The sequence below is a fragment of the Ursus maritimus genome, unplaced genomic scaffold, assembly GCF_017311325.1.
Source record: "Ursus maritimus isolate PB19 unplaced genomic scaffold, ASM1731132v1 scaffold_16, whole genome shotgun sequence".
NCBI lineage: Eukaryota > Metazoa > Chordata > Mammalia > Carnivora > Ursidae > Ursus > Ursus maritimus.
The window spans coordinates 47,580,795-47,608,126 of record NW_024424008.1 but is presented as its reverse complement, the minus strand read 5'-3'; the positions used below and the strand labels follow the sequence as shown (position 1 = coordinate 47,608,126).

The following is a 27,332-nucleotide window of genomic DNA, read 5'->3' as shown; positions in this document are numbered from 1 at the left end:
TTTTCTCAGTACCATTTATTGACGACACTGTCCTTTTCCCACTGGATATTCTTTCCTGCTTTGTCAAAGATCGGTTGACCATATAGTTGTGGATTTGTTTTTGTCTTTTTTTGTGTCAGAACCATATTGTTTTGATCACTACAACTTTGTTATATAACTTGAAGCCCCGAATGGTGATGCCTGCAGCTTTGCTTTTCTTTTTCTAGATTGCTTTAGCTATTCAGGGTCTTTTGTGGTTCCATACAAATTTTAGAATTGTTTGTTCTAGTTCTGTGAAAAATGCTGCTGGTATTTTGATTGGGATTGCGTTGAACATGTACTTCGCTTTGGGTAATAGAGACATTTTTACAATATTGTTCTTCTAATCTTTGAGCGTGGCATGTCTTCGCATTTCTTTGTGTCATCTTCAGTTTCTTTTATTAGTTTTCAGAGTACAGGTCTTTCACCTTTTAAGTTAGGTTTATTCCTAGGTATCTTATTATTTGTGGTGCAATTGTAAATGGGATTGTTTTCTTAATTTCTCTTTCTGCTGTTTCATTATTAGCGTATGGAAATGCAGCACATTTCTCTATGCTGATTTTGTATCTTGCGACTTTACTGAATTTGTTGATCAGTTCCAGCAGTTTTTTGGTGGAGTCTTTGGGTTTTCTATATATAGTATCATGTCATCTGCAAATAGTGAAAGTTTCACTTCTTCTTTACCAGTTTGGATGCCCTTATTTCTTTTCATTGTCTGCTTTCTGTGGCTAGGACTGCAGTACTATGTTGAATAGAAGTGGTGAGAGTGGACATTCCTGTCCTGTTCCTGACCTTAGGGGAAAGGCTCTCAGTTTTTCCCCATTGAGTCTGATGTTAGCTGTGGGTTTTTCAAATATGGCCTTTATTATGTTGAGGTATGTTCCTTCAAGACCTACTTTGTGGAGGATTTTTATCACTAATGAATGTTGTACTCTGTGACTTATTTATTTTATAATTGCACGCTTGTACCTCTTAATCCCCACCACTCATTTCACCTGTCTCCCACCCCATTTGCCCTCTGGCAGCCATCAGTCTACTCTGTGTTTATGAGTCCATTTCTGTTCTTTTTGTGTGTTTGTTTGCTCATTGGTTTTCGTTTTTAGATTCCACATATAAGTGAAATCATATGGTATTTGTCTTCTCTGGGTGGACCATTTTCCTTAGTGTAATACCCATTTGGTCCATCCATGTTGTTGTGAATGGCTAAATGGCATTGTTTTTTATGGCCGAGTAATATTCCATTATGTGTATCTACCACATCTTCTTTATCCATTCATCTGTCGATGGACACTTAGGTTGCTTCTGTATCTTGGCTACTGTAAATAATGCTGCAGTAAACATAGGGGCGCATATATCTTTTGGAATTAGTGTTTTCATTTACTTTGGGTAAGTCCCTAGAAGTTAATTTCACATTTCTTAAGAGCTCCAAGCTAAGTCAAATCTTTATTTTGCTGCTCATGATCTGTATTAAATTTATCAACATTAAAGTGTAAGAACGCTGATAGATTTATTTGTTAATTATTCTTTTATATCACAGGTGGCAATTATTTCATATAAATACAGAAATGAGCATGTAAATCTTTTTTTTGCATTTGTGCTATCAGTACTTCTAGGGCAGTTGATTTGAGCTACTGTGTGGCAACTTCAGTTAAAGAGAAAACTTTGACATCTATTTCACGTTCTTCAGACATATTAGAGATCTTGTAATTTTCAGCAATGACTTATTTTCAAAGGTAAAGCTTTAGATCTTACAGGAATTATTCAGATTCTGGCCGTAGATGACTTAAGTAGGCATGCAATACAAAGTAAGCACAAAGAGGTTAAGATTATTTCTCTAAATGCAAAATAAGTTTTTTTCCCAAGACATTTCCCAGATTGATGAGAGGGAAAACACAACTATGTGGTAATGAGACCAGAAACTGCAGTTATTATGTGGAAAATCCTAGCTAAGAAGTTATTTATGACTCAGTTACCTCAGTTGGCTCAGCAGTAAAAACTACAGATGGTTATTGGCGATTTAATACTCCAAAGCCTCAACATTGATCCGATACCTCCTCATTGGGGCGTGAATGTAGTGAGGGTTCTTTAACTTTTACAAGTAAATTACTGGCAATATGTGGGCAATAGTCTCAAATACAGGAAAAAAACGTCATGGTTATGTATGACTAAGTTTTTCATTCAGTATACACACAGTTTAGGTTTTAGCTGTATTGAGTCAGATGTTGTATAACTGAATATATTAACCAGTGACTACAGATATTTCCCGTATAGCATGATCCTTGGGGCAAGGGCTTATTTTCAAGTTTAAATAGTGGGACCTTCTGGAGCTGTGACAGTTGGATGGGATAAGTGAGCTTACACCTGCATGTGATTGTAAAAACAGCTATCCAAGTCGCATCTCTTCGCTTTATACAAGTACTATGTATACTCTCGGAAAGTCCTCCTTGGGGTTTGACTTTTTGTTTGCATTTTTGTTTTAGCACCTGAAAGTTTCTGTGCCTGATGAAATATCAGTAGATCTAGGTAAGTGTGGAGCATCGGTATCCTGGAGAATTATGTCTGTGTAGTCATAGCTCAGCTCATCTCTAAAGGTTTTATCTGTCATGAGGTGACCAGTAGAGCATCTGAATCACAACAGAGAGAGAGTCTGTAATACATTTAAAGGATAGTATATGAAATCTGTATTGTGAGGTAAAATACATAAAATGCATTGAAGACCTTCTGTTTGTCCTACTCCAAGTTCTCACCAAATAGCATTGATATGTTGCCCATTGTAACACACAGAATATACCTTTAAATCATACAGCTCCTTGCCGTTTCTTTATGCAGAAAAAAGAAGACCTGAGCTTATACCCGAGGATCTGCACCGCCACTATATCCAAACTATGCAGGAAAGAGTCCACCCAGAAGTTCAGAGGCACTTGGAAGATTTTCGGTAAGCTTGGTGGGTGATAGAAGCTGATATGGTCATTCTGAATGAACCTTCTTTTGAGGTAGGAAAAGGTTACACGTGAAGTCCTTGGCCTAGCATGTAGTCTTTATCACTGTGATTAAAACATAAAAGAACACCTGGAGTCAAAGAGTTGGAGTGGTACTGAGTCCATAGTCCCCATTCCACACGCTTTCAGGATTTGAGCTCCCTGCTCTTCTAGGCTAAGCGTGCTCCCTCAGGGTGCATGTTCTGTTGAGTGATCGCCTCCAGAATTCTTTTTCTCTGGTGTCCCAGGTGACAGGGGCCCCAAAATAGAAAACTGACATTTTGCCTGTTGCTAGAAACTCATAGCTACGGAAACTCTGAGGAAGCATTTCCAGAGGGAGATCGTTCTTCTCTGGGCTACCTCAGGAAGTTTGTCTTGTTTCCTTTAGGCAGAAGCGTAGCATGGGGCTGACCTTGGCTGAAAGCGAACTGACTAAACTTGACGCAGAGCGAGACAAGGACCGGGTCACTTTGGAGAAGGAACGGGCATGTGCAGAACAGATCGTTGCCAAAATTGAAGAAGTGTTGTAAGTAACAGAAGTATCTGTGGCCATGCCCTCTCTCCTGAGATGCTCATTATGCCGAAAGCACACTTGGAGCAAATGTAGAAGGGGTGTCAGGTTGTGTATGTGGAGCTATGTATTGGGGTTTTCATGTTGTAATTTTTAATTTTTGCTGATGTTTAGAAAAGTTCTTGTGTTTCTTTTTCTGGGTATTGATAAAATGAGTAACTATAAAATTTCCAACTGATCAAAAACGGTTGAGCACTTGCAGTGGTATCCGTTCATAGGCTTTGAAACTATTTCAGCCCAGAAAACACTGACAGTTGATGACATGAGTGAGAAAAGCGTGTGGTCCCTGGAGGGGTTTGAGTTCTTCTGGTGTTTTATGCCAGGTGACAGAGACTGAGGGTGGCCCAAAGCATTCGGTACTGTTCTGTTGTTTCGGGTATCTGAGTTAATAGCAACTCTTTCATTAAACATCAGTATTTAATTTTGAAATATTTTTATTTTTAGGATGACTGCTCAGGCTGTAGAAGAAGATAAGAGGTAATATAACTGGTTTTTCCCCCTAGAATATTATGGGGAAAAAACCCTCTCTTTTCTCCTGTCAATCTGAAATTAGGATTCCTTTCTTTTAACTTCAGAATTCAGACTGTCTCCCTCTGGTGGCCTCAATTTTCTTCGACTAATATTCTAATGTCTTGAGTAGAATCCTCTTCTGTTTGCAATGAATAGATGCTTCCCTTAGTTTTTACTTGATGAGTGAATTCTAAGGATTGCAACATGGGGGTTTTTGAAGCTATTCGATATCTTTATTCTTTCCACCTTCCCTTCTCAGAATTCTTATTTGACTTCATCCTTTTCCTCCAGTTCAACAATGCAGTATGTTATCCTTATGTACATGAAGCATTTGGGGGTAAAAGTGAAAGAACCTCGAAATTTGGAGCACAAGCGGGGTCGGATTGGATTCCTTCCAAAAATCAAGGTAAGGCTGGATAATAGTGTGTTCGGTCTCTGTGCTGCTTTCCACGGGCTGCAGTGCTTTCCTTTCTAGTCCTTACTGTTTCAGTGGGCTAGCGCTGGGCATGCTGACAGGTGTGCGATATGGCCCCTGTTCTCAAGGAACTCAGAAGTCTAGCGGGAAATCCAGGCATGTAAAGTAATGGTGAGACTGTGAGGAGTGCACTTTATACAGAATGCCATCCCAATCCTGTCACGGCCTTTGTCTTTCCTTGTATGGCACCTGTCACAGTTTGTCCTTATGGATGTTTCTGTTTACTTTCTGTGAGGCTGTGGAGCTGTGTGAGGGCGAGGGCCTCCATCATATCCCCAGCTTTTAGCACAGTGCCCTCCCACATTAAGAGCTTATTAAGTACTCATTCAGTGGATGAATAAATTGCTTGGAATGGGCTCCCAGTAGATGTGTTATAAAACTGCCTCTTGGTTTTCCAAGATTGGCAGCTCTAAAGGGGTTGGAAAGACATCTTGAGTTTGATGTGTGCGCGGTACTGTGTGCCGGCCTCTACCAAGCGTCTCGTGTGAGTGTCCTTCACTCCCATTTAACCAGTTCTTCCAGCTGCCCATTAGAATTGCATTTCTGTATTTGAAAGCCACAGAAGAAATGTGCTGTTATGTATCTCTTACCTCTCTGATTGCATCTCGACTCTAGCAGAGTATGAAGAAAGATCGAGAAGGCGAAGAAAAAGGGAAGCGCAGAGGATTCCCCAGCATCCTGGGACCCCCAAGGAGACCAAGCCGTCATGACAATAGTGCAAGTATGTTAAGTTGGAAAAGTGGCATTCTCACCAACCCCTGCCGTCTTCCCTTTAGAGGCTTAGTTAGCTAGAATGAATTGCTGGAGAAAGGTGTTCTTGAAATGATTCCACAGAGCTTCCAATGTGCCTTGTTTGCGTTCAAGGTTATTTCTGGACTAACTACCCCCATGTGGCTCTATCATTATCTTAAACATCTTCTTTAATGGCAGTATCCTAGCAGTTGTCCATAACATAATTTACTTACCTATTCTGATTTTGTTTGCATTCAACTTCTATTTGTTAAATTAAAAAAAAAACAAACATGCATGGAGTTCTCCACCATTCTTTGTTTCATCTTTTCTATACACTTATTACTTGCTCTCCATACTTCTGCGATTTCTCCCCCTCTCTATTGTGCTTTATTTCCTGACCTCCCTCCACTCTCAGGCCTAATGGAGAGAGATGAGCCCACTGCTCTGGGGGAGAAATAGGGAGGGCGGAACCTCAGGGAGGGAAATCAGGTCACGTAGTGGTCTTTGGGCAGCACCATGTTTGAAAATATTGGCCTGGTTGGAGTGGGGGCAGTGTCGTGGTACAGTGACATGGACGTTCTGCACCATGAGGAATTCTCAGTCAGACACTGGTAGTGCCCCTTGTTGAGAAGCACTGAGAAGATGAGGGAAATTCTTAGAGAAGAGGTTGAGGAGGATGGAGTATCTCACAGATCCTGACCGTGAGTTCCAAGGGATGTAGAAGAAGAATTTAGGAATGAGGGGAGGAGGAATTTTAGGATTAGGGATGTCCAGAGCTGCATGAGGGGGTGCGGTGCTATGAGTGATGATGACGTGAGTGTGTTTCACTTTTTGGTTCCTGATGTGAGCAGGCGTAGTGAGCAGGCTGTGAGCAGTCTCCATGGTCTCTGAGGCATGTTGGGGTGATGAAGCTGCAAGTGTTGGGGAGGGGGGCAGGGAACTTGCCAGGAGCTCGCAGAGCTAACAGCCTTCATCTTCACTCTCACAAGTGAGTGCAGGTCTGTGTGCCTCTGTCTTTCAGCATTCCCGCCCCCACCATTGCTCGCATCTCCTTTTCTCCCTCCTGTCTCTCCCCCTCATCTTCTACCTTCTCCTCCCTTCTCTCCAGCCCTCCTCCACCTTTCCCTGCCTGCCTCTCTTTCTTCCTTCCTCTTCCTTTTCTTTACTTTCTTTTCTTTTGTTTTTTCTTCCTTCCTTCCTTTTGTGCTCTTTCTCTCTCCTTTCTTCTGCCATTTCTTCCTATCTGTCTGTCTGTTCCTTACTCTGCAATAATCCGTATTTTCCTAGGGCCCACCATGTTCCAGACATTTTGTTAGATCCTTTACATCATTTTTTTTTTTTTTTAGCTTTTTTGCAGCATAGATTGTTAACCACTGCTTTCTGTTCAGTTGGCAGGGCCATGGAGCTACAGAAACAGCGGCACCCAAAGCACTTATCCACACCCTCTTCCGTGAGTCCTGAGCCTCAGGACCCTGCTAAGTTGCGCCAGAGTGGGTTAGCAGGTGAAGGAACGGACGTCGGATACCTGCCAGCCAATTCCATGTCCTCTGTGGCTTCAGGGGCCACTCTTTCCCAGGAAGGAGGGAAAGAGAATGATACAGGTGAGCTAATGCTATAGTGTGACCATAACAAAGTGTCAGGATTTTACAGCAATCACACTGAGAAACAGAGTGGCATATTATTTCAATCAAGAATCCCAATTTAATTTATTTTTAACATTTTAATGTTCCATAACCAGTGGTAAATCCAGGCTGAATGATAATTTTGAGCTTTCATCAGTTCAGAACTATTGACTGAGGGGCGCCTGGGTGGCGCAGTTGTTAAGCGTCTGCCTTCGGCTCAGGGCGTGAGCCCAGCATTCTGGGATTGAGCCCCACATCAGGCTTCTCCACTGGGAGCCTGCTTCTTCCTCTCCCACTCCCCCTGCTTGTGTTCCCTCTCTCGCTGGCTGTCAAATAAATAAAATCTTTAAAAATCTTTAAAAAAAAAGAAATATTGACTGAGGTCTTTGTCAGGCATTAGCTTTGTATCAGTTGTTAGCACACAATAATTATACAGAGATTCCTACCCTGCGCTGTGTAGTCTCATGGGGAGATAATCACTTGAATAAAAACTGAAATTGTGCCAGATCCAGTAATGCAAGGGTAAAAGGAGTGTTGGGGGGACTTAGTAGTTAGAGGCCGATGTGGGGGGAGCCTGAAGAAGACTTTCTAAAAACTCTGAGTTACTAGAGGTTTTTTTTTTTTTAATACTAAAGAAAGCTCGTTGAGAGGAAGAGGTTGAAGATGCAGGTGATAGACTGTATATAACTAATAGGACAAAGTTTTGAGGAGAGCATAGATGAGAGGCAAAGTGTGTATGAAGGGCAAGGTTATTAGCAGAGAGAGAAGGGCAAGGGGACTTGAAGAGTAGAGATAGAGGTGAAGTAATTATAGGTCATTGGGAAAAGAGCTTATTACCATATTTCTTCATACTTGTTTTAATGGATTTCTTAAGTGAACTGGGAGAATCAGTGATTTTATTTGGAGACGGGAATGCCTATCTATATTAGTGACTTTGGAAGTAGTCCAGTTTCTCGTATGACAAAGTCAAGGATAAAGCTGTGGGAGTAGTCACTGAAGTGGCCCAGGGGAAGTTACTAGAGATGAAGAAAGTAAGGGACCAAAAAGCCAGGAGTTGGAATACCTTAACATCCCCAGGTTTTGAGGTCACCTTATGTGATACTAGCAGGGAGGGGAAAACTGTGAGCCAGCAGCCGAAGGTTCAGTATTGCCAGATGATTGTCATGAGGAGGGGGAGAGCATGTGATAATACCTAGGAGTGAGAGCCTCAGTGCAGCAAGGGATTTTTATAAGAAGGCAAGATAATGGTCTAAAAGTAGTATTGAGGAACAAGGGTATCTATCTCATCTCTACCCTGAAGTACACAGTGTATGTTGGAAACATCCGTCTCTATTTGAGAGGGCTGTAGCAGAATGGGGCGGAGGAGAGGGGAGCGTGGATTTAAGACAAAGAAGAAGAGGTGACATTTATAGAAAAATCTGGAGGTTTTGTCTTCTGTGAAATTCTGAAGATGTTGGGTTGAGCACACGCATTAATTCATGGCTCCCAGCTCTCACTGAATAAAAACAAGGTAGATAGGTAACCAATAGCAGCTAAATAAAAAACATGAAGAGAAAGGAAGTAGAGGAAGAGAAGATGTTATCAACATGTAAGAGATTTCAACAAATTTGGGGGACATTAAAAGTGGACCAGAGTGGTTGGAAAGGTAAAACAACATAGAGAAAGCTGGAGTCCATAATTTGTTCAAGGAGTCCCAGGTGGAAGCCAGTCTGCCCATCAGAACCCTGGAGAGACTTTGGGCTCCGAGTTGGCATGTCTTATGGAATGCATGAGTAAGAAGTAAAGCCGAAAATAATGAATTAATTGAAGGTCTGTAATCAAAACAATGATGTCAGCAGTTCCTGATCCTTGCATGGTAGAATATAAATCTTCCGTCATTTATGTACCCGAAGAAAATGAGTGTGCTCTCTTTTAGAGAAGTTGAATGAATTGTGTAGGGAGAGATGAGTCCTCTATGATATCAGTTCCCTGGCGTTCTAACATTTGGGGGCCTAAAGCCTGACAGTAAACATGCCAAGGTCTCACCCTGCCCAGAGAGCTCCCAGCGGAAATGGACCTACTTCCATACAGCTGCCACAGAAAGCCACAGCAGCTACCCAGTCTTGCACTCTCGGATATGAATAGTACTCCTCACTCTTGGCAAGATTTGCTTGTTAGAATCAAGACCTAAGATAATGCATAATGCCCAACTAATTTATTAATGGTATGAAAAAGAGAATACAAAATAAACAGAAAAACTGCCCTTAGCAGGAAACAATAACTTAGGTAAAAGACATGAACTTAAAAAAAAAAAAAAAACTCTAAATGAGATAGTATAGTTGGGGAAATTTTAAAAATTATTGTATCTATAAAACAAGAATAATAATGCTATGAAGAAAAGAGCACTCAGAGACTAAAAAAATGATTTAATATAACTATTACATACAATACAATAACTACTGTATTCGTTATCAACTGCTTTGTGATAAACTACCTCAAAACTTCGTAACTTCACACAAAAAACACTTATGATGTCGTGTTTTTGGTTTGCGAGCAACATGAGAGCAGCTTAGCTGGGCAATTCTGTCTTATGGTTGCAGTCAAGATGTCAGTCAGTCATCCGAAAGCTTAGCTGGGGCCAGAGACCTGCTTCTGCGCTCATGCAGGTGGCTGGTGGCAGAGGGGCTTAGCTCCTTGCTGGAGGCCTTGGCTCCTCACCATATATAGGGGCTTCTCCATAGAGCTGCTTGAATGTTCCATGACATGGTAGCCATCTTCCCCCAAGTGATCCAAAAGAGAGATCGAGAAAGGCACCCCCATACCTTTAACGACTTAGTCTCTGTAGGTGCACATTTTCACTTCAGCAAGTTAGAAGCCAGCCCCTAAATCTAGCTCACAATCAAGTGGGGAGGAATTAGGCTCCACCCCTGAAGGGAGGGAGGAGTAGCAAAGAATTTGTGCACATATTTTCAAACCACCACAGCTGCCAAGAGTTAAAAAAAAAAAAAAAAGTCCCTAAAAATAAAGTCAAGGAAATATTTGAGAACATATATCAGAAATGTCAAGAGATAGAAATCAGAGAGACAAGAATTATGTAGCGAGCCACTTTGAGAGGTCTGATACCTGTCTCTCTGATGAAGCATCAGCAGAGGAAAGGGAGGAGAGGCAGTTAGAGAAATGATAGAACCTCTCTCAGAGGGAAGAAGACTTGGCTTCAGACAGAAAGAGTTAACAGGGAACCACCTATGATGAATAATAACAAGAGTAATAACAATAATAAGAACAAGAGCCATACCTAGAATGTCTCTGGAAATTTCCATGCACCAGAGAGAGAGAGCTTTGAAAGGAAGGGAAATGGGAATTAATGGTGCATCACATTTCTCGTTATCACACCAGGGGCTAGCATACAAGGGAGCCAGGTCTTGCAACTTACTGAAAGAAAATTACTGGACTTAGAATTCTATGTCCATCCAAGCTACCCATCGGAAATGAAGGAAGATACAGAGACATTTTCAGATATGCCAGGATTCAGATGTTAATTGAAATGCACCCTTTCCTTGAACATGATTTGAAGATACACAGTCCAGCAAAATGAGAGAAAAATGAAGAGAATGTTATGGGGTCTAGGAAATAGCAGAAACATCCCAGGGAAGTGGTGAAGGGCAGGCAGGTCTCAGACGATAGTTAGGTCACAGGCCAAGGGAGCAGGGGCTCCAGATTAAACTCAAGGACTAAGGGATAAGAAAAAGGGAGATTTTAAGCAGTTGGTAGTATGATGTAGCAAATGAAGAAATCTGAGACTTGATAAAATGATAGTGCTTTGATAGTAATGAAGTCATTTAGAAATGCTGAGAAAATCAAAGTTGTTCAAGAAAGTTAAGTCATGATTTAAATGTGAAACAAAGTATGCCTTCGGAGATTACCCAGGCTCCAGCTGTGGCCACCATACAAGGAAGGAAGGAAGAAAGGAAGGGGGAAAAGAAAGGAGTGAAGGGGGGACAGAGGGAGGTGGAAGAAAGGAAGAAATATAAAACAAAATAAAAAATGGCATAATCTTAAACTAAGTGGTGGAATCGATGACCTTGGTGGAATGAACATTCTATTTCTATTCCATCATTGGACCAGCAGAAAAGGAAACATAATCCTAACTAACGTATCTCCTAGCCTGGTTAGGAATAATATGTATATGTAATATATTGTATATTGTATTTTATGTATGACAGTATGTAGACTGGCATAATAACATAAGCACTCTGGGTTTTCAGACCTTTAGAATCAACCAGATAGGCAAGGCACAGAATATTTAGTTGTGGCTGCAGATCATGGAAATGTAGAAAGTCCTCCTAATGACACAAGGAAAGATGTAGTTGAAAGAAATGAACGGTAGAAGGAAAGAAATACAATTACAGGGAAGGATAGGGGTACTAAATACCTAATTTGATATGGAAGAGAGTTAAGGTACTAACTCCTTGATGGAACAAGTGTAGCTATAATTCTATCATTTAAATTAGGTAATAAGCAATAACCCAACTAGTAATAATAATATTAAACATTGGGAAGAAATGGGGAAGTGAAGGTGGGAAGTATAAGTGGGCAGAATCCTCAGAGGAGAAAGAAATAGATATTACCTAAAGATAGTAAATCAAGAAATAGAATTATGAGGTTATTATTTCTAATTAGACCCCCATAATAAGTAAAATGTGGTTGAAGAAAATTGGCACAGGGGATAGAAAAAGATGACTGTGAGAGAATGTTTCTCATCGTATGCTCTTCTGAGTTTCCATGTCTTATGTTGATGTTTAAAATTTTTATTTATTTATTTGTTTATTTGAGAGAGAGAGTGTGTGTGTGCACACACAGGGGAAGAAGCGGAGGGGGAGGGAGAGGGAGAGAATCTCAACTCAAGCCAACTCCGTGCCCAGTGTGGAACTCCACATTGGGGCTCCATTTCACAACCCTGAGATCATGACCTGAACCGAAACCAAGTCTGAGGCTTAACTGACTGAGCCACTGAGGCACCCCATTATGTTGATTTTTTTTAAAGTTGCTTAAAAATGATACTCCCAGGGGCGCCTGGGTGGCTTAGTTGTTAAGCATCTGCCTTCGGCTCGGGGCGTGATTCCAGCGTTCTGGGATCGAGCCCCACGTCAGGCTCCCCCGCTGGGAGCCTGCTTCTTCCTCTCCCACTCTCCGTGCTTGTGTTCCCTCTCTCACTGGCTGTCTCTCTCTCTGTCAAATAAATAAATAAAATCTTAAAAAAAAAAATGATACTCCTGGTTGTTTTTTTTAGGGCATTTTAAAATTTATATATCAGAATTTGGGTTCTAACTAACATGCAATTGTTTAAATAAGAGTGAGGCTATGGATAGGTTGAAGTTCTCTTTGGGGACTGATTTTTTTGGGGAATCATCTTCATTAACACCATCTGAGTGTCCGAATTTTGTCTTTTCAGGATCAAAGCAACTTGGAGAAACACCAGCATCTGGAGACTGCGTAGATGGCACCCCTCGGACTCCGAATACTGTCTTTGATTTCCCACCTCCTCCTTTAGACCAAGTGCAGGAGGAGGAATGGGAAGTGGAAAGGTGATTCAGTGATATCTTTGGGGGCTGGGGAGGTTAAGAGTGGCTTCGGCTGTTTCATTGTATACTATTGCCATACTTTGTAGCATTTTTCCCACATGTTTTTTTGGGGGGGAAAGCACTAGAACTTATTGGTAGTAAATATTAGGTACTGGTATGTCTTTAATTTATATTAAATCATTAGAATATCCAGAAGAATTACTTATCAGCCACTGTAGTCTAACCCAGTTTTGAGTATCCCTGGCATAAATTTTTTTCTCCTTTTTATTGAAGTATAGTTGACATACAGTATTGCCTTAGCTTCAGGTGTAGGACATAGTGATTGAACAAGTTTATGTGTTATGTTGTGCTGGCCACAGGTGTAGCTGCTGTCTGTCACCATAAAACACTGTTACAACACCATTCCCTATGCGGTGCCTTTCATCCCCTTGACTTACACAATTCCTTTGGATAAATATCCAGTGGTGGACTTACTAGATTGTATGGTACTTTTATTTTTAATTTTTTGAGGAACCGCTGTACTGTTTTCCACAGTGGCTGCACCAATTTACATTCCCACCAACAGTGCCCAAGGGTTCCTTTTTCTCCACATCCTGACCAACCCTTGTTATTTCTTATCTTTCTGATACTAGCCATTCTGACAAGGTGATATCTCATTGTGGTTTTGATTTGCATTTCCCTGATGATGAGTGATGCTGGACATCTTTTCTTGTGTCTGTTGGCTCTCTGTATGTCTTTGGAAAAATGTGTGTTCAGGTCCCTTGGCATGAATTTCTTGATTACTGTTTTGTTTTCATGTTGACTCTTTGTTCTCCATTGTTTTAGGGTGACTGAACATGGGACACCAAAGCCTTTTCGAAAGTGAGTAATCCTAAAGTAACTTTCAGTAGAGGCATACTTTAAGAAATATATCTTTTTTTCTCAAGCATCCTAGTTTTAAAGGAAAAGAAAACCTGCTCACAAATCTGTTAGATAGTATAAAAGAAAATTCTTAATAAACAGAAATCATGCAAAAGGTATCTATAGAGATACATATATAGCACATGTAAGTCATTTTGTGGGAGAGGGTGATGTTTCAGCCCTGTGCTAAACACTACTTCAGATATAGGACTTATCTACTGTAATATACAAACTTGTGCTATTTCCCACTGTCCATCTGATGTCCTCAAATAGAATTCATCTTTTTTTTTCATCAGGTTTGACAGCATAGCTTTTGGAGAAAGTCAAAGTGAGGATGAACAGTTTGAAAATGACTTAGAGACAGACCCACCGAACTGGCAACAGCTCGTTAGTCGAGAAGTGTTACTGGGACTAAAGCCTTCTGAGATCAAAAGACAGGAAGTAATTAATGGTGAGTTTAATTAGATTTTGTTGTTCCCGTATAGTGAGTTTTATTCGACTAAAACAAGCCCCTGAGCTTTAGAATTTGCTTCACAGTTTCTGCTAGCCTTTTGTTCCATACAAAGGGAAATTAAACTAGATAGATGATCCTTGAGCTTTCCAATTCAAAAAATGCAAATGATTCTATGATTTTTAATGATAATTTAAAAGGAGAAGGTGTTTAGTTTTCAGGATATTTAAGATTCATAGCATTATAGATCTTGAACAGTCATTAAGACAACCTTGGTCCATCGCTTTACTTTCGGCCTAAGTTATTTTTATGCATAGATTATAAATGAGGAAGCTCAGGCTCAGGGTGATTGGTTGAATTAATCAAGGTCACACAGCTAGCTGATAAGTGATAGGGAGGAAACTGGGATCTGGGTGTCCCTTTATCCTAGTGCAGTGTTCTTTATTTTACCCTAGCATCTATGTGATAGAGATGTGGGTGACATGGATGCCATGCCCTCCGCCATCTCTGGGATGCGATTGAAATAAATACCCTTCCTGTGTCTGATAACTTTGAGGCGTGGTGAAATAACAAGTCTAGCCTCAGACATGAGGGTTTATAGGCAAATTAGATAACCAAAAGTAATGTTCTTTCTGAAGAGGGCTTAATTGAAAGGCTATACGCTGTTGGGGCTTACAGCTTTCTGATGTAGCTGTGATTGGTGGGTAGTATTGTGAAAACAGAGAAGGACTTCGGAGTACATTGCTAACTTTAATACACAGAATAGTTTGGGGTTTTTTTGTTTTTTCTTTTAAAGATTTTTATTTATTTGAGAGAGAGAGAGAGAGAGGGAGAAACAGACTCTCCACTGAACAAGAAGCCCGATGTGGGACTCGATCCCAGGACCCTGGGATTATGACCTGAGCTGAGGGCAGACGCTTAACCGACTGAGCCACCCAGATGCCCCCAGAATAGTTTTGAATGATAGTTTTCATTTGCCAGCATTCAGCAGTTAGAGCCAGTATGTAGGAGGGTCTCATGGAATCAAGAAAGTGACACGAGAGAGACTACATCCTTTCAAAACTTTAATTATTATAGAGCTCATTTGCTGCTTAATTCCAGCTAACACCAGTGTTTGGTCTCATGGAATTATTCTAAAAGGGGTAACATTTCATATTTCCTTTTTTTCTGCTTAGAATTGTTCTACACTGAAAGAGCTCATGTTCGAACACTGAAAGTTCTTGATCAAGTATTCTATCAGCGAGTGTCCAGAGAAGGAATTCTGTCACCTTCAGAACTACGGAAAATTTTTTCAAACTTGGAAGATATTCTTCAACTTCATAGTAAGAAAAGTCAACTCTGATCTTTGTCCCTAACATTTTTAATAGATGAAAGATTGTGAGTATATAAAAGCCCCATAACAATAAAATCTTCTAAGTGTATCCATGTTAGCATTCCTGAAATTACATAATTATATGTGAGCACATAACATAAAGAAGTGATTAGGTCGTTGGATACCTCCCTCCCCAGACACCCACCTGCACCATCAGCCTTTTGTATACAAAGTGTGACCACAGGACTTAGGGTCTAAAGTTAATGTCTAAGATGAAAAATATGAATAGTTAAAATTACCCTTGGAAATTTCTTATCAATTGCATTGTATATGTTTTTAAATATATATATCCCATGTAATTGTGTATGTGTGTGTGTATTTTGTACATGTAATACACAGTGTATAATTTCACAATGGGATAATTTTCAGGAATTAAATACTTTTGTTGTTGCTTGAAATGCTTGAGTAAATACATAAAAAATTCTACCTTGCTGGCTTTCCTTGGTTATAGTCATCTTAGACTTTTGTAGACACAGTTCCTCTCTTTGTAAGTCACTCCATCTCTGTGATCCGTAATTCTCAAGCTTTCTTTCGTCAAGGATGCCATCACCACCTGCCAACACCTGCCAACACCTGCCTACCAAATTGATGCCTTTTATGTCTTTGTGGGTGATCTTAGGTTTCACCAGCATGCATTGACAAGTTCAGGTTATTATGTCCACTGCCTGTGAACATAAACATTTTGAGAGGAACAGTGGGCAGAATCACCTGTTCTATTTAAATTTCTTTATGAGCATGGTTATGACAGAGTCTTGAAGTTAAATGCACGTTTGATGTTCCTATGCTGTATGTAATATGCTAGTTTCCACATTGTTTTATGCTTTGGCACCTGTTTTTCAGATAGAGCGCACAGATATCTGTATGCATAAGAAATGTGTTCACATTTATATTTAAGGAGACTAGAGGCAGCTATACTACTGTGAAAATCCTTTTTTTTAAAACTTAGGTTCTCAGTACAACCAGAAATGCAGACTAAAATGAGTGTATGCTTAATTATTTTCCATTGTTTTTTCCCCCTTAGTTGGATTGAATGAGCAAATGAAGTCTGTTCGAAAGAGGAATGAGACCTCAGTTATTGATCAGATTGGGGAAGATTTGCTGACCTGGGTAAGGAAATTGGCTATTTCATTTTAATGTTTTTATAGACACTTGAAGATCAGATTCAAGGTTGAGTAATCTTTCCAAATATGCAAACTCATCCATTTTGCAAAGCTACTGCAAAGATGAAAGGGGTCCAAGTATGTATTCTCTTGGTTAGTATCTTTTTTTCGTTAATGTTTTTTTAATAAGTGCTTATTCAAACCAAGTGCTCTTTTTTCATCACATTAAAGATATTAGTTCTTTGTGTCTTAACAAATAGAGGGTAAAACAAATCTTGATAAAAATAATGTAACAAATGTAGAATTTTCGCTATCTTCTGTTGTCCAAATCTCAGAATTGTGCTTTAAAAAATTAAACAATTGTAGATCCAGAACTACCACCACAAAAGTAGAAAAGTGAAAATTACTTAATCTCATTCACTTATATATAAGGAGAGAGTTTAGACACTATCATAGCTGTTTGTCGCATTCTGTTTTTCTGTCTGAGTCTTTGCGAGAATGCAGCCCACAGTATGTACACTGTTCGAGGTGCTGGCAGTCACAGCGGACATGGCTCCTGCCTGGGTGGCACTTACCACCAGGGGGAAAGCAGTCATTTGTCCCTTCAAGTTTGATAAGAGTTACAAAAAAAGGGAGAGTACAGGTTGTTATGGGAAGATCTGGCAGGGAGACCCACACTAGGACATACAGAAAATTTTCCTAGGGGAGAGTGGGCTTGATCCAGACTTTGAAACAAGGTACTGTAGTTAAGGCTGTGAGTAATAGTGAAGCACGTGACATAGTTCTCAAAATGTTAACACAGGTTCAACAGGAACTGTTCAGATATGCCCACAGAAACTTACTTCGGTATGCAGATTGCTTGAGAAAATGCCGCAGGATTTTGGTTGCTATACAATGATAACTTTTTAAGAGATTGAATACTAGAAAGTTGACTAAACCAGTGTTCATCTTACTCCTTTCGTTGCTGTTGAGATCGTGGCTGAGAATCTACTAATCCCATAGGAGAGCTTCTCTCAGCCACTTGTCTCAGAAAAGATCAGGGAACGACAGTCCACACTCATCTTGCATTTACTCAGCTTTCCAGAGCATCTTCTCGAGTCCCGCTCTGGCATTATCGTTACGAAGGGGATTTAACTTCCTTGAAAAACCCAGCTTACCCTACAGTAATTCGGTGATAGTGTGGCTCATTTTGTTTCTTGCAGTGAAAGTTGTAACCGAGTTCTCTTGGCTTGGCAGCACACTACTCAACTTGAAACAGAAATTTTCTTTTAAAGATTTATCTATCCACCTATTTTAGAGAGAGAGAGCATGAGCAGGATGAGGGGCAGAGGGGGAGAGGGAGAATCTTGAGCGAACTCTGCGCTGAGCACCGAGCCTGACTTGGGGCTTGATCCCAGAACCTGAGATTATGACCTGACTCGAAACCAAGAGTTAGACACTCCACCGACTGAGCCACCCAGGTGCCCCTGAAACAGAAAGTTTGTAGTATGACACAGTAAAGCATCAATTAGAATCCCACAGATTTTCTTCCTGGAGTAGTTAGTAACTTTTGTGAAGCTGTCAGATTCTAAGAAAATCAAATAAATATTAATCTCAGTCTTTAAGCCTTTTGTGTCTCCTATTCCCCCAGTATCAACCTTTCTGTTTACTTTAGAAGTGGTCTAGACTGGAAAGGTCATAAGTTGTGGGAGGCTGTGAGCAGGAAAACATTGGAATGTGACCAGAAAAGATCTGGATGTGTCAGGGTCTGACCTTTTTAATGGAGAAACACTGATAGTCCACAGAGATATGTAGGTCTCCGTTTCTTGTCACTTGAGAGCACTTGTGGAATATTGAAAGGATCGTGGTTGTCTCTCATTTTGCCTGGCCTTAGATAAGCTCCGTCTGCCATTCTTTGTTGTGTTCTTTGCATTCTTGGCACAGTTCAGTGGACCAGGAGAGGACAAGTTGAAGCACGCTGCTGCTACCTTTTGCAGTAACCAGCCTTTCGCCCTGGAAATGATCAAGTCTCGTCAGAAAAAGGATTCTCGATTCCAGACCTTTGTGCAAGTGAGTTGAGTGAGTCATATAAGAAAAAAAAAAAAATGCAACTTTTTTTTATCAAATAGAGACTAAACTGGGGGAATTCTAAGACTAAGATTCTTACAAGGATTATGTTAACCCTCTTTAAAGGCGTACATTAGCTCTTAAGTTCCTGGAGAGTATAAAGGTGGTATTGGAATGGTAAATAATAAAGAATATATGTCAGGATGAAAATACTTGACAGAGAAGTCCACATTGCCGTGGAGATTTTGTCAGGAAATGTCCCGTGTAAGCTGTTACAGTAATATGGTCAGAGCAGGAGAATGGGCTTGTAACTAGCCCAGAGAAGAGTGTGCCAGCAGTCGTGCTTATTGAGGTATATATATTGGTATCTATCAGGGGTCAGTGAACTATGGCCCACAGCTCCTATCCAGCCTCTTGCATGTTTTTGTGGTGTTTTATTGGAACACAGTGTAGTAAATTTTTACTGCAGGAGAATAAATTACCACAAACGTAGCAACTTTATGCAAACGTATTATGTCACAGTTTTTGTGGTTTCGGGGTACAGATATTGTTTGGTTGTGTCCTCCCTGCATGCTTGCAACCGCTGAAAGGAAGGGGACAGCTGGAGCTGCAGTTCTCCTCTGAGACTGGGGTCCTCTTCTAAGCTCCCTGGTGGTTCACAGAATTCATGTCCTTGTAAATGTATAACCCAGATCCCTGTCGCCTTGTCCTCGTTGGCTAGAAACTGCTCTCAGCTCCTAGAGAATGCCCGTATCTCTTTCACCATGTGGCCCCTGCAGCAGTTTACAAGATAGTTGCTTCCTTTCTCACAGGCCAGAAGGATTGTGTGTCTCTGGCAGCTTTCTTGTAAGGGCTCCTCTGATTAAGTCAGACTCACCTAGGAAACACTTTCCTTTTTGATCAACACAAAGTTCACTGATAGTAACCTAATCAGATGAGTGATAACCCATCGTGTTCACAGGTTCTGTCCACACTCCGGGGGAGGTGATTACAGGGTGTGCACGCCGGAGGAGGGGAATCTAGAAGGCCATCTCAGACCTCTTGACTACACACAGCCACATTCATTCCTTTACACACTGTCTGTGGCAGTTTTTGTGCTAAAACGGCAGAGTGAGTAGTTGTGACAAAGACTGTATGGCATGCACAGCCTCGAGCATTTATTGTCTGACACTTTACTGAAAAGTTTGCAGACCCCCTGGTAGAGATGAGCTGGGGTATACCCAGCCTGATGATCCATGGTACCTATTTGGAATAGCAAATAGCAAATCAGCCGACTGACTTTTGGTAGGAATGCTAGTCATAGGAAAATGAATATGTGGGGATAAAACTGTTTTATCACAAGCAAGCAGTACGTAAGGTTGATTATGGATGTTCTTGGTTTTTGCTTACACGTGAGAAAGAAGCCACTGGCTTAGTGATAAAGGCTCCCCTCCCCCATTACGTGAGTAAAGGAGAAAGCAGAAGTATAGTGTGGCCATGGTACACCTCACCATCTTTTAAGTCTTGATTTAATAACCGGAATGGTGATGTTGTTAGACGCATCCATGATGAATATATGGCACATGATGGGTAACTACAGTCCTAATAAGAATCACAAATTCACTTATTTTATTTTAATTTTAGGATGCTGAGAGTAATCCTCTGTGTCGTCGTCTGCAGCTGAAGGATATCATTCCTACCCAAATGCAGAGGCTTACCAAGTACCCTCTTCTGTTGGATAATATTGCCAAATACACAGGTACAGCATTCTCACTGGAATTAAAAAGCTTAGGAACAAAACAGAAAACCCCACGACCAGCTAAATAATCTCTCGCAGTCCTGGTGCCCAAGGGTTCCATTTCCAGAGTCTGGCAACATTTTCTAACATGATCCAGTCCAGTCTTCTTGAGGCTCTTTGATTTAATGTGCTCCATTAGTAGCACATTAAACACAGCATTTGGCGAACTACGAATTGTGGGCCAAATCTGGCTCATTCTCTATTTTTGTAAAAAAAGTTTGATTGGGGGCGCCTGGGTAGCACAGTCGTTAAGCGTCTGCCTTCAGCTCAGGGTGTGATCCTGGCGTTCCGGGATCGAGTCCCACATTGGGCTCCTCTGCTGGGAGCCTGCTTCTTCCTCTCCCACTCCCCTGCTGTGTTCCCTCTCTCGCTGGCTGTCTCTCTCTCTGTCACATAAATAAATAAAATCTTAAAAAAAAAAAAGTTTGATTGGAACATAGTCGTGCTCATTGGTTGACAAATTGTCTCTGACTGCTTTTGCCCTACAACAAGCAGAATTAAGTAGTTGTGACGGAGAGCAATTTAGCCCCTAGATATTGGTTATCTGGCGCTTTACAGACTAAGTGCACTTTGTCCACTCCTTCCTATAGCGTATATCGTACTTGCTTTGAAGAAATCTTATCCTGGGTGAAGTGATGCTCTCTGTCTGTACATGTACTTTCATTAAGCCCAGCCAATCTGTTACCACCAGGAAGTGAATCCCAGTTTCTCAGTTGAGCTTTAGGCTCTTATATTCCGTTCTCATTAATAATTTTATTAAATCAAACTCCTGTTTTCTGTGCCTGAGAATTTGAAAATACTCATACATGTGAATTTTTATACTTTAATATACCTGTTTAGTATAGGTGTACTGTTGTTCAGATGATTCTGATTTTAAAGATTCCAGTTTTGGCATTCTCTACATTGTAGGCCTCGATGTAATCTCAACACATTTTGGTGAATTTCATCTTTCAATGATACAAATGCTGTAATCTGTTTTGTTTCCTTAAATGTAATCTCAAGGGGTGCCTGGGTGGCTCAGTTGGTTAAGCGTCTGCCTTCAGCTCAGGTCATGATCCCAGGGTCCTGGGATCGAGCCCCACATTGGGCTCCCTGCTCAGTGGGGAGTCTGCTTCTCCCTCTCCCTCTGCCCCTCATCCTGGCACTCTCTCTTTCTCAAATAAATAGATAAAATAAATGTAATCTCAAATTCAAAGAAACTTATTCTAAAGTTATTGTGAATTGTGTTATCATTAAAAAATTATTGCTTAACAGGTCCACTGGATGTAGTCACATTGGCTCTGCACTCAGGGGAGATTATAGGGGGAGAAGGGGTCCTATTTATATAGCTTACAACATGAATGAGACCCACCCCCTGAAATGCGTAACACAGGGGGGCTGATACTTGATTTAAAGCATATCTCCTTGAACATGGGATTCTATACAATGACTTCTTTTTAAAGATGAGTATTTATGTTTTAATGTACTGTCATAAGATGTCTCACCTGTCCAAAGATTATCTGAATTGAGATTGGGCCATAGATTTTAGACCGGGATAAAAATATTCAAGGTCTTAGTATGTTCTTGTAACTGTTGGCATAAACTGATATCTCATTTACATATATATATATTTATAGTTACATATATATATTTATATTTATATTTATGTTCCTTTCTGATTTCCTTTATTCTACATTCTGGATTTCCCTGCATGCTTAGAATGGCCAACGGAAAGGGAGAAGGTGAAGAAAGCTGCAGATCACTGTCGTCAGATCTTGAATTATGTAAATCAGGCTGTCAAGGAGGCAGAAAATAAACAGGTAAGAAGGGGGAAAGCAAGAATGATGAAGGGTGAGAGGATGAAGTAGTGAGAGTATTAAGTTAGTGTTACCTAGAATCTGTGACATAATCATTGAATTACCATTACATGATGGACAGGTGGGGCATTTGGTAGCTATTCATGTAGCAGGTGGGTCCAGACCAATTTGTGGTGGAACATCAGACTTGTATTTGGCTTTTTTGAGCATCTCTAGCTGCTTGTTTGCGCTCTCATTCATCTGTCCATTCAACAAATATTTCTAGAGCATCTGAATGCTGAGTGGACACTGAGTGTAGGATATAGGGTGCTTAAGTAAATAAATAAGTGCCCACACTGAGCTGGTTTTCCAGCAGGATAGAAAGTATTGAACAGATTTTAGTGCAAGTATTTTATGTGACTTGTGATAGCCTCTATGAAGGAGAATTTGGGGATGCTAGGAGTATGTAACTAGTGTGGGAGGGTCCAGAGCGAGCCTGGTTTGAGGGTGTTGGGTGGTGGCCATTGGAGAAAGCTACCTTCGGGAATTGACATGTAACCCAAGCTCTGAAAAATGAATGGAAATAAACTAAAAGAATGTGGAAGGGAGCAACCTTACAAGTAGAGGGAGCAGCATATACAAAAGTCCTGGGGTAAAAAGGAAGCATGACCTGTTTGAGGAAGTGAAAGATGAGGTTAGTACAGATCGTGCCTAAAAAGCAAAGTCAGAGTGGTGTGAACATACGTCAGGGCCAAGTCGTACTGGGCCCTCCTATGGACACTGTTAAAGATGTTGATGTTGAGAGCCGTAGGAATTCATTATAGACGTTTAAGAAGAAGAGTGGCATGTTCAGATTTTTCGCCTGTAAGTACCACTCATGCCAGTCTATGGAGAACGGGTTGAAGGGGGCAGGGAGAGGGTGAAAGGGCTCAGCCTGGTCTGTTGCAGCGGTTCAGGACAGATGGCGGTGGCTGAAGAGATGCAAGAACTGGGGAGGTATTTAGAAGGTAACTGACAGGATGTGGTGACTGATTTAGAGAAGGACTGGAGGAGTTGTGATGGTAGGAATAAGCCCCAGGTCTCTGGCTCGCACATTTGGGTGGACAGGCTGAGGGAAGAAGCCCCGGATTTGTGGGGCAGCTGCAGAGTTCGGTTTGGCATATGAGGTGAGAATGTGTGGTACACATTTGGCTCTATGGATCCACCTCTCAGAGGACTGTGCCGAAGAGAAGAACGGAAGACTAGAAGCGTATATAGAACTAACTGAATCCCTGGACATGGATATGATTTCTTAGGAACTGAGTATGACCACAGCTCTGTTGATGCGGCTGTAGGAAAACAGGAACTTTCAGATGTCTTGTTTGGAGTGTAAAATGATAACACCCCAGAGGGCACTTTGGCAGTATGTACCTAAAATTAAGAACGCACATATTCATACATCTGCCGTTTGACCCAGCGATTTTGTTCCTAGTGATCTACCCAGGAGAAATGAAGATCTGTGCCCACAGACTTGTACAGGAATGTTTCTAGCATAAACCAAATGAGGTACAGTCATAAACCAGGATAATAAATTCCAGCAGTTAAAGGGAATGAACTAGTGATATGCACGACATGGGTGGATCTCACCAACATGATGCTGAGTGAAGGAAAGCAGACAGGAGTGTATATATGTAATTTTATCTCTATGAACTTCTAGAACTTCTAGAACAGACTGATCAGTGGTGGGAAAAAGGTCAGGAAGGTGGTTGTCAGTGGGCGTGTGGGGACAGATACTACTAGGAAGCATGCGGAGATGTTCTGTGGTGTTAGTAATATTTCATATCTTGCTAGGAGTCTGCACAGGTGCATGCATATGAGAAAACTTGTGGAAGGTACACTTAAAATGTATACATTTCACTGTATGTAAATTTTACTTTAAAAATAACTATAAATATCGAACTCTTGTTAATGATATGCACGCTAAAATGTTTAAAGGTTAAGTGTGCTTACATCTGTAAGTTATTTTGAAATGCATTCAAAATATGTGGTGGATTGATGGATAGTTAGAGGAATGAACAGACCTATGATAAAACAAATAGATCAAGTATTAACCGGAATGTAAGTGGTAGGTATAGGGGTGCTCACTATACACCCATATTCCTACCATTACACCTCTCTTCAAAAAAGTATACAGACTTCTCTGTATACTTGGACATTTTTATAATATGGAGGAAAATTCACATACGGTTTGATCTAACAGTTGTTTCTTAAGAAATTTATCTTACAGGTGTATCTACACATGTTTATAAAAATGTATGTTTTAAGGCCATGCTATCACAGTATTTATTTGTTATGGGAGAAGATTGGAAGTAACTTACATGTCCATCAGTAAAGTATAGTTAGAGAAACTGTAGTTCATTCATAGAGCTGAATACCATACAGCCATTTAAAGAGTGAGTTCTCTCTATATGTGCTAATGGGGAGCAATCTCCGAGATACATTGATGAGTGATATACACACACACACAGAGATGTGTATGATCATGTTACCATTTGAGTAGTACGTATATTAATATATTATGCTACCGTATCTTTTTTAAAAGGATGTATATACACACAACATGTACAGAAACAAGCATACTTACATATGCATATATTCTCTTTGCTTAGAATTTTTCTAATAGGCTAGCTAAGAAATGGGTATTAGGGATTGCTTTTTTAGAGAAAATTGGGGGTGGGGAGGCAAGAGGACAGGATTGGAGGGAGACTTCATTTTCATTGTGTGCCTTATATTACTTTTCAAATTTTGTACCATGTACATACTTACATATTCAAAAAATAGCCATAAACTGGTTAGAGGTCAGTGAGTTTGAAGAGCAGACTGAGCAAGAACAGCCAAAGAGGGAAGAGGAAGACGAGGAGGGTGTGATGTCTCCAAAGCCAGGTAAGAGGGGTATTTTAAGAAAGAGTGAGCTGTTAGCACCTGGGGCGTGTAGTCGGTTGAGCGTTGACTCTTGGTTTTGGCTCAGGTCATGATCTCAGGGTCGTAGGATCGAGCCCCTTGTCAGGCTCCATGTTCAGTGCAGAGTCCACTTGAGTTTCTCTCTCCCTCTCCCTCTGATCCTCCTGCCTTGTGCTCTCTCCAAAAGAAAGAAAGAAAGTGAGCTGTCAATTATGTCTAGTGTTGCAGAGAGCTCTGTAACATGCAAGTAAAAAACATCCATTTGACTTCCGAACAGGGAGACCATTGATATCCAAAGCAGTAACGTCGCCTCCATCTTGTCTTAATTTTCAGCGTTTAGAAGACTATCAGCGTCGTCTGGATACCTCCAATCTGAAGTTGTCAGAGTACCCAAACGTGGAAGAGCTCAGGGTGAGAGATGGTCTCATCATAATTTTTAAAAAAATACAATTTACTGAAGACCTGGCAGGTTACTAACATCTCAGAGGGGCATCCATCACCTGAAGAAGTTCTTGTATCATAGATTGTCTATATTTATGATTCTGTTCTTCCTTTTTAACATCTGGTCTATGAAGATGACTTTAGTCTTCCATTAGAGGAATATTTTGTATAAAACTAACTTTTTTAACAGGAATTTGCGGGAGACTTAAGGAACATTAACTCTTTAATTTTATTTTGTTCTTATACTTTGAATGAAAGTAAGGGTGTTTACTCTGGGAACTTTCCATATTATTGAGTAAAACATGATAATTTTTTTCATGAAGTTCTTCAAAAGCATAAAAGTTGAAACCATTACAGGAAGGATAGTATTTTGTGTTTGCCATTTCTATTATGTGAAGCTTTTGTTTTAAGGAACTGCTTAGGATTTTCAGTCTTGTACTGTTTCAGTAGGTGGTAGGTTTGGTAAATTTTTTTGGTGGCTGCTTAACTAGACTTTTATATCATATATAGCAGCTTATCAAAAAGTATGCTTAACATGCTTAGCCCCTTCATTTCCAGAGAACGAGATTTTTCTAGAGCTACCTATACTAAGAGATCATTCTCTTACTAAATTATTAGTATTTAGGGGCACCTGGGTGGGCTGAGTGGGGTAAGCATCCAGCTCTTGATTTCGGCTCAGGTCATGATCTCAGGGTCCCAGGATCAAGTCCCACATGGGGTTCCATGCTCAGCGGGGAGTCTGCTTGGGATTCTCTCTCTTCCTCTCCCGCTCCCGTCCCCCCCTCAAATAAATAAATACATCTTTAAAAAAAATAAATAAATTATTACTATATAGAGCAAGGTCAAGTACGACCTGGACTTTTTCATGGGTTCTGTTCCTTAGAACTTTGTTTGGAACTAGAGCCTGGCACTTACAGGCCTCTTACAGATCGACAAGCTATGCCTAATCCTCATGTAGTTATTCATAGAAAAATTAGGGGATGGGCTGCGAATCCAGTGGCTGAATGTTTGCCACTTCATTTTCATAAGCGATTAGGATGTATTTAGTGTGAGATTTAGAAGGCAGCACTCCTGAATGTTTTTCCGCGAGATACCTCTAACTTTTTAAGAAATTATATGGAGCTTACTGTAACTTGGTCTTTATTCCATGTTCAGTAGTTGGCAGATACCAATAATGATAGTGAAGGTAAATAGCATCTTTTATATGCGGCATTTCTTGAAAAGAGACTGTCTGGAATCCAGTCATCTCACTAAGTGCTTGGAAATAATTTGTGTGTAATTCTCTTGATTTTGGCAGAATTTGGATTTAACAAAAAGGAAGATGATTCATGAAGGGCCATTGGTCTGGAAGGTGAACCGAGATAAAACTATTGGTAGGTGTAATGTCCGTCAGTTTGGGGGAGGGTGGAGAAAGTAAAGTCCCCTCGAGAAGAGACAGCTGTTCATGGGTTTCAGTGACAGCAGTGAGCAGTGCTGCCCTGTGTAATTTTTGCAGAAGATCTGCTTATGTTATTTTGTTCTAGGTGAAGTACGTTAAATATTCAGAGGGCTGAAGCAGAAAAGTTTGTCGTGATTCAGTCCTGTCTTCATCATTCGTGTATTCTAATGAGCTTTCTAATAAGCTTTCTTTAAACCACTCCATTTCAAACTATCTGTGGTGAGGAATCATGGTGTTTTTTTTTTTTTTTTCCTTGTCAGTCACAGAGTGACACTTTGGTGTGATACAATATAAAAATGAATTATTAAAAAATGAAACTAAAAAAGACAATATCAAGTCAACTTTTAAAATGTGTTAGATTTAACAGAAATAAATTTTCTCTGTCAAATTGTTACAAAGTTTATAAAACACATTTCAGTTTCTGTGCTAATCACCTTCTCCCCATTTTGATTTCTAGATCTATACACGTTGCTGCTGGAAGACATTCTTGTATTGTTACAAAAGCAGGATGACAGACTGGTGTTAAGATGTCATAGTAAGATTCTGGCGTCTACCGCTGACAGCAAACACACATTTAGCCCTGTCATTAAGTTGAGTACAGTGTTGGTTCGACAAGTGGCAACAG

General features: G+C 40.5%; 1 protein-coding gene across 3 annotated transcripts in view; it reads left to right on the top strand.

Annotated features, from left to right (window-relative positions):
- ARHGEF12 (Rho guanine nucleotide exchange factor 12) overlaps window positions 1-27,332 on the top strand; it is a 153,869-nt gene that overhangs the window by 114,456 nt on the left and 12,081 nt on the right. For 2 of the 3 annotated variants that reach the window (XM_040631122.1, XM_040631119.1), the window contains 18 exons: window positions 2,499-2,541; window positions 2,848-2,953; window positions 3,385-3,522; window positions 4,012-4,044; window positions 4,369-4,483; window positions 5,168-5,273; window positions 6,673-6,885; window positions 12,338-12,470; window positions 13,293-13,328; window positions 13,664-13,818; window positions 14,994-15,140; window positions 16,212-16,297; window positions 18,214-18,339; window positions 19,960-20,074; window positions 21,812-21,912; window positions 25,162-25,239; window positions 26,567-26,642; window positions 27,165-27,332. In XM_040631122.1, the coding sequence (XP_040487056.1) occupies window positions 2,499-2,541; window positions 2,848-2,953; window positions 3,385-3,522; window positions 4,012-4,044; window positions 4,369-4,483; window positions 5,168-5,273; window positions 6,673-6,885; window positions 12,338-12,470; window positions 13,293-13,328; window positions 13,664-13,818; window positions 14,994-15,140; window positions 16,212-16,297; window positions 18,214-18,339; window positions 19,960-20,074; window positions 21,812-21,912; window positions 25,162-25,239; window positions 26,567-26,642; window positions 27,165-27,332 (1,975 nt within the window). The remainder of the gene's footprint in view (window positions 1-2,498; window positions 2,542-2,847; window positions 2,954-3,384; window positions 3,523-4,011; window positions 4,045-4,368; window positions 4,484-5,167; window positions 5,274-6,672; window positions 6,886-12,337; window positions 12,471-13,292; window positions 13,329-13,663; window positions 13,819-14,993; window positions 15,141-16,211; window positions 16,298-18,213; window positions 18,340-19,959; window positions 20,075-21,811; window positions 21,913-25,161; window positions 25,240-26,566; window positions 26,643-27,164) is intronic. The other variant, XM_040631121.1, reaches the window with a different exon arrangement.